This window comes from Thermobia domestica, chromosome 11, assembly GCF_964235325.1.
Source record: "Thermobia domestica chromosome 11, izTheDome1.hap1.1, whole genome shotgun sequence".
NCBI classification, from domain to species: domain Eukaryota; kingdom Metazoa; phylum Arthropoda; class Insecta; order Zygentoma; family Lepismatidae; genus Thermobia; species Thermobia domestica.
The window spans coordinates 35048883-35061207 of record NC_137464.1 but is presented as its reverse complement, the minus strand read 5'-3'; the positions used below and the strand labels follow the sequence as shown (position 1 = coordinate 35061207).

Genomic DNA, 12325 nt, shown 5'->3' with positions numbered 1-12325 from the left:
ATGGCATTAGGGTTTCTAGTATGAAACCAAACGAGCTGTTCAAACTTAGCAAACAAGCAAATAATATAAAAATTCTTAATTACTATAAAACATATAAATCCCTGCACAAAAAGGTCATTAATGAAGCCAAACGGGACTATTACAATAATAAAATAAACAACACCACAATAAAAGCAAAGAATTGTGGAACATAATGAAGCGTGAATTAGGAAAGGTAAATGAAAAACATAAAAATATAGAGTTACGTATAAAAGACAGTAACTTAACTACAAATGACTCAACATTGGTTTCCAGTACTTAAATAATTACTTTTGTACGGTTGCAGAGAAAGCTATTTCTGATATTCCTACCCGAAGTGCTGCAAGTAGACTGCAGCTGTTTAAGTATATTAGTCATTTTTTCTTACCCCAACTTCTCCACAAGAGATCGTGGAAGTAGTACGTAAATTTGATAATTAAAAGTCTGCAGGAATAGATGATATTCCACAGTTTCTTTTGAAGAAATGTATCCTGGTGCGCATTCACATGGACAAGGCCTCATCACATACCTCACGATCGTCCCTCGCATTCTACAGGGAGATGGAGGAGGCAAGTGGTATACAGGTGATACCTTTCAATGAGGTACCTGTTAAATCTCCAGATGCAAGTCCTATGCACTATTGTAGATTTGAATTGCTGAAGCGGGCTTTGGGAAAACGGTGTGTGACAACTGTGGAAGAACTTTGGAAAGCTGTGCAAAGGGAATGGGACAAGATTCCCCTCCCAGTTTTTCAGAGAAGCCTATTAGAGTGGAAATTACGCTGTCGGGCTATTGTTAGGAACCAAAGGAAACACATCGAGCACTTACGGACCTGGCGCCATGGATTCTTCTAAATTTTTAGGTAAGTCGAAATTGGCCAAATGTAGACTGAACTACCTCTGTAATAATAATAATAATAATAATAATAATAATAATAATAATAATAATAATAATAATAATAATAATAATTGATGACCAAATAATCGAATAAAAAGATTGGCAATAGAATTGAGTATCCTCGTTGGGACGAATTAAAAGAAGTGGTAGAGCATTCACCTTTGGTGCATGGGGTCCGTGGCTCGATTCCACTTCGCGCCAAGTGAAATTTGAGTTGGACAAATACCGTGTGCAAGGGTTTTCTTGGGATTTTCTATTTTCCTCCCACTTTCTTCATTTTCATTCATCATCATTCTCCCTTAGCGTAGGTGCATAATCGTGCAACGTTTAACTAGAAATTCCATTTAATTTTAATTTCAATAATAATAATAATAATAATAATAATAATAATAATAATAATAATAATAATAATAATAATAATAATAATAATAATAATAACAATTAATTCAACTGAAAGGACTGTAATTTATATTGACGGCAATTATCATAAATATGCAACCATTATAAAAACAATGCTTAGAATAGAAAGATAATCCTGTCCCAAGTGTTAACGAATGCGCACGAGATGAGACATGTCTCGAGAAAGAGACGAGACGAGCTTTGTGGCACTCAAGATAAGACGAGACAAATGCTTTGGACACGAGATAGCTTGTAAAATATCTCGTCTTTTCTGGAATGTCTCGAAAGCATAAGTCGAAGTTTTAAAATCGTTTTTCAAGATCTATTCTCTCAGAAGTAGCTCTCTGTGTTTGTGGACTGTATTATTTTGAACACAAAGTTTGTTGTACAATATACTATTTATTATATTGTAAACACACAACTAAATACAATAGTTGCTATGCATAAGCAACTACACACCATGCAGTCACACATGCCACGTTGACACTTATAAAGCACTATAAATTCTCCAGTGTTGCCAAATACAAAACAAAAGAATAATGAAATGCTGCCGAACATACCGCCCACCTTGAAATATCATTTCAACACTACATATAATTCTACACATTACTCTACACTACACATTCTACATATTATTCTTCATTAAATGGAAGAGGAGAATTTTTTTACAATTGGTCGTTTGAAGACACCTTTGCTAGTTTTAATAGTAACAGTTCTAACAATATTATCTACACCAGGATGAACAGCAACTACTCTTGCTAAATTCCAATGTTGAGGAGATGTCTTATCTTCCTTCACTAATACTAAATCATTGACCTTGATATTAGCATGTTTACACCACCACTTTGGCCTTTGTTGCAGCCGAGACAAATATTCTGTTTGCCAACGGTTCCAAAAATGTTGGACCAATCTTTGAGTTAATTGCCAGCGTGACAAATGATTGATTTTTAATTCACACAAATTTGGTTCAGGTATAGCTACTAGTGCATCGTGAATTAAGACATGACCAGGAGTTAATACCTGATAGTCATTAGGATCAGAAGATAGAGCAGTTAATGGTCTAGAATTTAAACAGGCTTCAATCTGACACAAAACTGTATACATTTCTTCAAATGTAAGTATAGTGTTACCAACTACACGTCTCAAGTGATACTTGACAGACTTTACACCAGCTTCCCATATGCCTCCAAAGTGAGGTGAGGATGGTGGATTAAAATGCCAATTTATAGATTGCATACTGAGGTAATTACATACAGACTCTTTTGAATCACCATTCGTTACAAGTTTCAGTAAGGATTTTAATTCTTTGTTTGCACCTATGAACTTTGAACCACAATCAAACACCGTGTGCGTGGGTTTTCTCGGGGTTCTCCCGTTTCCTCCCACTTTCCTCATTCCACCATTTCATTCATTTCTCATAATCACCGTCTCCTTTAGCCTAACCGGCATAACCGTGGGACGTAAAACTCAAAGATTTCATTTCATTTCATTTTGAACCACAATCACTGTAAATATCAGTGGGTTTTCCCCTTCTAGCTATAAAACGTTTCAAAGCTGCAATAAATGACTCTGTTGAAGCATCACTTACCAATTCTAAATGGATTGCTTTGACACTGAAACAAATGAAGAGTGCTACATAACCTTTGAACAATTTTGAATTTTCACTTTTCATATTTTTTAACATTAGTGGACCTGCATAATCTAAACCGCAATGCAAAAATGGACGAGTTGGTGTTACTCTACCAACAGGAAGTTAACCCATTAATTGGGAGGCTGTTACACCTGACTGTTTGTGACATGTTACACAACTTTTTACAATTTTCCTTACAAAGTCACGACCACCAATAATCCAAAACTTTTGTTGCAAAACAGATAAAAGTAACTGTGAGCCTGCATGAAGATGCTTTATATGTTCAGGTTTTACAAGAAGTTCTGTAATTCTAGCATATTTTGGAAGTAAGATAGGATATTTGAAATCATATGTTACACTAGCATTTTGCAAGCGACCTCCAACTCTCATGACATCATTTTCATCAAGAAATGGATTTAAACACAATAGTTTGCTATTATAAAGCAAAGGTTTTTTTCATACGTAAGTATTCTATCTCAAGTGGATATTCAGATTCTTGAGCTGGTTTTATCCCATGTATTAATGCATTTGACAACTCCTTTGTAGTTAATGGTCCACTATATCTTAACTCCTGTTTACTTTTACTATTGCTAATAAATCTTTTACACCAAGCAGTAACACGAACTAACTTAGATAATGATGAAAATTTATCTACTATTGTACAGTCAACCTTAATGTGTATGTTAACAGTTGAAGACTTTTGCTCACATTGAATAGAATCTAGATTTTTGCAATTAATATTTACAATAGGTAACTCTGATTCCATCAACCACTTTGGCCCATTCCACCATAGTGAATAAGACTCTAATTGTGACGGATTCAAACCACGAGAACTACAATCAGCTGGGTTGTCTTTGCTCGATGTGTGCGCCCATTTAATAAAAATTAATTGTTGAATCTCAGATACTCGGTTAGACACAAATGTTTTCCATTTACTCGGACATGAAGAAAGCCATGCTAACACAATAGTAGAATCTGTGTAACAGACAACCTGTTCAAACTTGATTAACATTGCCTTTATGACCGTATTGACTAATGTACATAACAATACTGCAGCATACAATTCTAACCTAGGTATTGATATTTGCTTTATAGGGGCAACTTTGGTCTTTGCACCAATCAGGTATACTTGCACATTTCCAGATGTATCTATACAACGTACATATGCTACTGCAGCATACGCCTTTTCACTAGCATCTGAGAACCCAATTAGATCATATTTCACAATATTTTCAAAGAAGAAATACACCTTTTGATCTTAATCTGTCTTAACAATGGCAATTCTTGACAATATACTTCCCACGAGCGAGTAATATCATTCGGAAGTACGTCATCCCATTCAATTTTTAATTTCCATAATGATTGTAGCAACAATTTTGCAACAATGGATACTGGAGATAACCAACCAAGCGGATCATACAATTTTGCAATATCAGATAGTAACATTCGTTTTGTCATTACTGACTTGTAAGGGGGAACAACAATAGAAAATGAAAATGAATCACTTGATGGATTCCACTGTATACCTAAAGCTTTTACATTCTCATCTTCATTAAAACAAATTAACGACTGAGTTTCTCTTAAGTGAAAAGGTATACTATTTAGCACATTCATGTCGTTAGTAGACCATTTTCTTAATTCGAAACCACCTTTGTGTAATAATGCTGTTAATTCTGAGTACAATACCATTGCCTCACTACTATCAGCTGCAGCTGAAACTAAATTATCAACAAAGAAATCATTCATGACTAATTCTGTGGCTCTGGGATAACAATAACCTTCATCTACAGCTAACTGTTGCAAACAGTTTACAGCAAGATATGGAGCCGAACTGGTTCCATAAGTAACAGTTAACAATCTAAAATCACTAATAGGTTGGTCAACTGTTTCTCTCCACACTATTCTCTGGTAATCAGAATCAGTTTGATCTACCTTAACTTGTCTGTACATTTTTGCTATATCAGCACACATTGCAATTGGAAGAGTTCTGAACCTTAATATTAATGGGATAATATCATCTTGTAATTTTGGACCTACCATTAAGTTGTCATTGAGAGATACTCCACTGCTAGTTTTAGCACTACCATCAAATACAACCCGCAATTTAGTGGTAGAACTACTTTCATTTAAGACACAATGATGCGGCAGATAATAAGATTCAGATACAAGCTTATCAAGTTCTACATCAGGAATTTTTTCCATGAGACCTAAGTCTAAGTACTCCTTCATGAAATCACAATATTGTTTACATAAATCAGGATCTTTCTGTAACTTACGTTCCATCTGGCATAATCGCTTTACTGCTGTGTCCCGTGATAACCTAGAGGCTCAACATTTTCTCTAAAAGGCAATTTTACAATATATTTACCATCAACATCACGTTTGTAAGTTTCAACAAAATATTGCTCACATGTTTGCTCTTCAACGGATAAATGTTGTACAGTTGGCAACTCCTCTACTTCCAAGAATCTTTGCAATGTTTTATTGAGATCAACAGAAACAAAATATGACTGAACACTTGATGTGTTATTCGTTAAGTTAATCTGACCACACAATACCCAACCTAACACCGTTTCAATGGCAGACGGAGCTCCATTCGTACCTACTTGTCTCCCACTGAGCAACAATAATGGGAAAACATCAGCACCTAACAACACATCAATAGGGCCGCTTTTATTAAACTGTGGATCAGCTAAGTTTACTTGTTTCCCAAATTCCCAATTACCTATATTTTGAATAGTTACTCTGGGTAAGTTACTTGTGATTCTTGGGACTACTATTGCTTTAGTATGAATATTATTATTACTGTACAATGACTGAAAACACAAATCAACTATTGCATGAGAATTTCCAACGTTAGAACCAGTAACACCTGATATGCTCATATTTATTTTCTCTTTGTTTATGCGTAATTTCTGGACGCAGCGTTCAGTTACAAACGATAATTCACTACCACAGTCGATAAGAGCACGAAATTGTATCAACTTATTTGCATTATCTTTGATATTTATGACAGCGGTGAACAACAACACCTGAGGAATTAGTTTTTGATTTATAGAATGAAAACAATTTACTTGATCTACTTTATCCTTCTTTTCAAAATGCAATAAAGTATAATGTTTTTTGTTGCAAGTGTGGCAACCCTGCTTCACATTACACTTATTTACGGAACAATTTAAGGTAAACAATTGAAACAAAGCAAATTCTTTTTCACAAAACTATGCCTATCATTCACTGACATATTTATGAACTTTTGACACTTATATAGCTTGTGGTTATTTTTACACATGATACACGACACAATTGGACTTAAATGATGCACTAACGTGTTGCCTTTATTGTTTGTTTTTAAAGCAGACGTGTCTGCCGGTGACCTTGCACTCACTGCAACTAACGCTTTGGCACGTTGTAATATGAACTCTTTCAGCTGGGCGAAAGTTGGTTGTTCGTTTTTCTTCAATGAAAGCTCCCATTGTTTTCTGGTGTTCTTATCTAGCTTCTCACCCACATGGTAAATTAAAATCACATCCCAATGTTCCACTGGAAGGCCCAAGGATTTAAGTTCACACACACACTGAACACTATTGTCAACCAATCTTCGTAACTCACCTGATGACTCATTCTTCACAGCTGGTTGAGTAATCAACTTGCTCAAAATATGATTTGCTAGCTCCCTCACGTCTTCATATCTTGATTTAAGTAACTCCCATGCTACTTTATAGTTATCATCAGATATGGAAATAGACTGCAACAATACAGCAGGTTCTCCTGATACAGCTGTCTTCAAATACTGCAACTTTTGAGCATTTCCTAACCGATTGTTATTATGAACAGCAGCAACAAATAAGTCACGAAACGATAGCCAATCTTGCACTCTACCACAAAATGTAGGGAGTTCTAAGTCTGGCAACTTCACATCTGTGCACTGTTTATTAGATGCATTTACCTGTTCAGTATTAGGTGACTCCATATTGTACAAAATTTCTAAGACAGAGTCCAACTTATTTTGCACTTAATTAAATTCTCCGTCATATGTTGCAAACCCACTTTCACCACCCACAGAAATGAACTTTGTAATGAGCTCTGTGCAATCGCCATGTAATTGCGTAGCACGTTCAGTGTACAGCTTAATACTAAAGTTAGGCTTGTCTTTATTCTCGTTCACTTTATGTATTAACCTTGTCACTTCACGTTTCAAGACAGTTTTCTTACCTATGAGTTCTTCCATTGTTATAATTCTGCACCACTTTGACAATGCACTACAAAATGAAGATACTGCGCCACAAGTTCGCAAACCACGCACATGCACAACTGGAACAAAATCCGGCCCGGAGGACCACTTTAATGTTTGTGGACTGTATTATTTTGTTATGTTTGAGAAACTCACTGGGAATAAATTCAACTCCAAGAATAAACTAATACTCATATTTTTCAGGTCAATTGACTTATACCATGTTGTCAGATTAAATATTTATTTATGAAGTGAGAACAAAATCCTAGTGTCTCTTCTGAGAAAATCGTTGAGAGAAGTCACCTACAAGAATAAACTACTCCTCGTAAATTTTTCTAAGATAAATGTCTGATACCGCAATATAGGGTTGTTAATTAAATATTGATTAATGAAAAATAAACAAAATTGTTAAAACCATTTTTGAGAAAATAGCTTTTCTCGATTTTTGACTGTGGTAAACTACACTTATTTTAGGTGGTAGCAAAAAAAAAAAGAAAGGAAAATCTCTGTAGGAATACTATATAAACCCTAAGTTTAAAATTTGGTGCAGATACTTTGAACGGTATGGCCTTTAGGTGAGTGCACAGAAAAGTGTAGCGAACGGACGGACCGGAAGGACGGGTATCGAAAAATCACATTTTCGGTATGCAGACGCCATGAAATATGTAAATCCGTTGAAATCTGAATTTGATATATTATTTTCACAATCAATATATTTTCTTCTCTCTTTTGTCGCTCTAAAAAGAAAAGCCTTAATTTACTACAAAAAGGTAGGGAGTTTACCAAAAAGATATTCAATTACAGGGTACGGGCCATCGCACTAAAGTTTTTCAATTGAATTTCTTAACTGTGTTAGGCCGCAGTTCTTACTGAAGTGTGTATTTGGATAATACGAATAACATTATCGTATTATCAAAATACATCGAATATCAGATTATCGAATAAAAAACTTCGATTGAAGAAAATCCACACTACGAAACTAACTCAACTTTGAACACATTTTTATTAGACATATAATAGAGCAAATAATGCAATAATTGTTTATGAAATATGAAAAAAAATCAAATGTGTCATTTTTGAGAAAGTCGTTCAAAAAGAACACGTCAGGAGTAACCTACCTCTTGTGACTTGTTTCGGACAATGAGTTAAGATATACTTTTGGTTATTAATGTAATATTTATTTGCGAAATTTGAACAAAATTGCCTGTCATTCGAGAAAATTGTCGGGAAAAACCTTGACCCCCCAAAATAAATTATCAATCGTATTTTTTCCATAGAAATGACTTATACTAAAATATAGGGTTATTAATGAAATACTTATTTATGAATGATCATTAAAATTGCCCGAGTAATTTTTGAGAAAATCGTGAGGGAAAAATAATCCCCCGAGTAAACTCTCTCTTGAGGACTCTTTCAGGATAAGCGAGTTATTCCATATTATTAGATTTTTAACGAAATATTTATTTCTGAGTATGAACAAAATTGCTTGACTCATTTCTGAGAAAATCGTGGAGGAAAAACAACCCCAAGAGTAAACTACCCTCACATATTTTTTCAGGACAAAAGAGTTTTGCCATATTGTTAGGTTATTAACGAAATATTTAATTTTGAAATATGAATAAACTCTTTTGAGTCGTTTTTCAGAAAACTGCCCAGACAATACACTCCACCAAGAATAAACTACCCCTCACATTTTAAAGGATAAATGAGTTATGCCATATTGTTAAGTTATTAATGAAATATTTATTTATGAAATATAAACAAAATCTCCTAAGACGTGTTTGAGAAAATAGTTGAAAAAAAGTTCAGAATAAATTACCCCTCGTGCATTTTTCGGATCAAATAACTTATTCCATATTGTCAGTTTATTACTGAAATATTTATTTATGAAATATGAACGAAAACGCTTGAGTCCATTTTGAGAAAATCGCTGAGAAAAACTCACCCCTAAGTATAAACTACCCCTAGTAGATTTTTCTCAGATAAATGACTTATACCGCAAAATAGGGTTGTTAATTAAATATTGATTTATAAAAAAAGAAAGAAACAAAGTTCGTTAGAGCAAATTATGAGAAAATCTTTTTTCTATTTTCATCGTACAGGAAACTACCCTTGTTTTGGGTGTGGGAGGGAAATAAAAAACTATAAGCAATACTATGAAAATCTTAAACTAAAATTTGGTGAAGATAAAGTTGAACAGTATGGCCTCTAGGCGAGTGCACAGAAAAGTGTAGCGAACGGACGGACGAATAGATGGGCGTGTATCGAAAAATAACTTTTTTGGTATTAGGGGCCATAATACGTGTAAATTCGTTGAAATCTCAAATTTGATTTTTTTCGATCACCATACTTTCTTCTCTCATTTGTCGCTTCTAAGTGAAAGGAACTCAGAACTACAGATAATATACACCTATTTTACACATAGACATATATTGATTTAAAACTATTTTAGTTTATTAAAAAGTCATTTCACTATTGACTTTTGAAAGGTTTTACCATGCTAACTGCATACCAATGAAGAGACGGAAGTTTTCAGTAAGTAAATGTATTCAAAAGTCTAGACTGCACTACGTCTATCAGCCTGTTTTTACTTCTGCAATCGTTGACAGCTGTAATTTCGTTCAAACGCCGCATGAAATAATTCTTGGTGACGTCATTGTGTTACTATTTAGTATTGTTCTCTTCAGACTTGGTTGAAGTTTAGTCTCAACGGTTATACATTTTTTCTTTCTTATTTCATCGTTACACGTAAGAATAACATGTTGTGGTGAGTGGATAGATTCGAACCTACGAACATTCAGTTTTCATTCTTCCAACACTTTACCAATGGACCAAGCTTTGTCTTCACGTCAAAGCACGGTTACAGTGTTTATTACAATTTAAATAAAATGGTTGGCTGTTAGAGTTTCCTGTTCACGTATTTCGATAAAAAAAAATTCATTGTTTCGTAGATACGTAGGGCAATGTTTAGATACACATTTTAAGAAAGTGCAGTTTGGTGTATATAATAATTTCATGCCAGATAAAAGCTAGATAAGTTTTGATAAAATGTGTCATGTGTAGTTCTCAATAATAGGCTTGCTGTTTAGGGTGAAGTTCCAAGGTTCAGCATTGACTAGGAGGTTTTGATATTAATATCCCTTCTAACAATATTGGCAGTGGACAAGTTAGCCCGTAACGAATATATTGAAAATATATTTGTCAGCAGGCATGTATGCAGGAATTTATTTCGGGAGCGGTCCAAAGCTATTTGGGGGTCCGACTTCAATATTAGGATAAATTAGAATACAATTTTTAAAAATAACCCCTAAAATTTGACTAAATTTACAAAAAAGTTGGGATTTCAGAGGGGGTCCGGACCCCCTGGGCCCACCTCTAAATGCGTCCTTGTTTGTCAGTAACTTTTCTTCATTTTGAAACTCTCAAAATCTTTGAATATATAAAGAAAAACGAGTTATTTTCGATAAAATATCACTTCAAAGAGAAGGGACATTTTTATTGCACATGGTGATACCCCACGTTAACAAGGGCAAGAATTCCTTCTCTTTGGTTCTCTGCCATTGTGCTCTATCGAAAGGTTAGGTTTGTAAAACATTACTGCTAACATGGAAACCTTCCGAAAATGATAGTTGCAGGAAAGATATGACCTATGCCAATTGAAAAAGCTGTAACAGAGATGTTCATTCCCAAAAAATTAGCTGCCCATAGCTATAGGTTCAAGAAATATAAGGGGTGGAAGTTCGGGAAACTGCAAGGTTGGACAAGGGGGAAAAGTGCAAATTCCGCAAAAAAGAAGGGCACGGCAAAATACAATGCTGACAAGTTATGTATAGAAAGAGACTTGCCACAACAGGAAACAAATGAAGGCCACCACTGGGGTTAACAGTGTTGCTAACTGCAATGAAAAGTACATATTTTTCAAAGAGCACCATATGAAGTTAGTGCAATATTCAGTGTCAACACTGTAATGTAGAACATAAGATATGACGTGTATAATCAGTGGTACAATCTAACAAAAGAAAATAGAAAAAACAGAAGTACGAAAAATACGGAAAAGACGAAGTTGGCCATAATGCGCCACATTTGATCACGAGCTGTGCATATTAGAATGAACAAAACAAGAAGCACCAACTATGCAGGAAACCGACGTACCTAGAGTCGAAAAGAAAAACGAGTTCCAAAGTAGGCAACACTGGCCATGAAAATCCATACAATTCTAATATAGTTAGGCCACTCGCTTCACAAAAAGAAAATTCCGGCAACAGACATTATCCTTCGCATCATTTGTACATGCTCGTCAACATTGTACGTGCAATTGTTCGATGAGACAATGGTCCAAACAGAAGATACATTTGCAGTGAGCACAGCGGAATACTGCCAATCCGTCACACATAGTAAAATGATCACCTGTGAATGTCTTGAAACAGTACTATAGAGGTGTCGGAACCTTTGGTGGTCTTTCTATCACATATCCACACCTGTAGAAAGCAAACATAATAAAAGGCTTGATCTGCTGTGTGCTGCTGTCTGTAGTACTATCACCCCCTATATGATATATCCAGAGTGTCCCACCTAACTCTGCGACTGAAATAGTTTCAAAGCGAAAGAAATATGACACATACAGTTGTGCAGAAATGTACCCATGTCAGCGAGCGACAAACTTCTGTGAGACGCAAGTGCCCCCAAGTCCCCCATCATAGGGTCCCAGGAGCCAACTTCAAAATTTCAAATAGTACCATCGGTCGAGTTATATTTCTTTCGATAAATCTTGGAATATGCAACAACGCATATCAAAAATATTTACTATATGGGATTTCAAAATGGCCGCCAAAAATTTCTGCTCGGTGACAAGAAAAACGTGCATTTTTGGTGGCCATTTTGAAACCCGTGCTTCATATAGCAAATGTTTCTTATAGGCGGTGTTGCATCTATCCAGAGAAATATCATCCGCCCCCTGTTCCCATTTGAAATGTTGCGGTTGATCCCTCGAGCTTTATGATGGGGGCCTGGGGGGACTTGCTTCTTACAAAGTTTTCTTGGCCCTCGACATGAGTACATTCCTGTGCAATTGGATTTGCAACATCTCTTTTCGCTTCGCAGCAATTTGAGATCACAATGTTCAATGCCATGTTAAGACACAACATATATTA

General features: G+C 35.2%; 3 protein-coding genes across 3 annotated transcripts; all 3 read right to left on the bottom strand.

Annotated features, from left to right (window-relative positions):
- Window positions 1-1956: 1956 nt before the first annotated feature.
- On the bottom strand, window positions 1957-2550 carry LOC145665109 (uncharacterized). The gene has a single exon (XM_081732384.1). The coding sequence runs from the start codon at window positions 2548-2550 to the stop codon at window positions 1957-1959; it is 594 nt and encodes a 197-aa protein (XP_081588510.1).
- Window positions 2551-4165: 1615 nt separating this feature from the next.
- LOC145665108 (uncharacterized) lies at window positions 4166-5227 on the bottom strand. The gene has a single exon (XM_081732383.1). It carries the CDS (start codon window positions 5225-5227, stop codon window positions 4166-4168), a length of 1062 nt encoding a protein of 353 aa, XP_081588509.1.
- An 892-nt stretch (window positions 5228-6119) lies between these two features.
- LOC145665107 (uncharacterized) lies at window positions 6120-6914 on the bottom strand. The gene has a single exon (XM_081732381.1). It carries the CDS (start codon window positions 6912-6914, stop codon window positions 6120-6122), a length of 795 nt encoding a protein of 264 aa, XP_081588507.1.
- Window positions 6915-12325: the final 5411 nt, after the last annotated feature.

Bases quoted from the DNA above. Each gene is read 5' to 3' on its own strand.
- LOC145665108 (XM_081732383.1), bottom strand. From the start codon at position 5,227: ATGGAACGTAAGTTACAGAAAGATCCTGATTTATGTAAACAATATTGT.
- LOC145665107 (XM_081732381.1), bottom strand. From the start codon at position 6,914: ATGGAGTCACCTAATACTGAACAGGTAAATGCATCTAATAAACAGTGC.
- LOC145665109 (XM_081732384.1), bottom strand. From the start codon at position 2,550: ATGCAATCTATAAATTGGCATTTTAATCCACCATCCTCACCTCACTTT.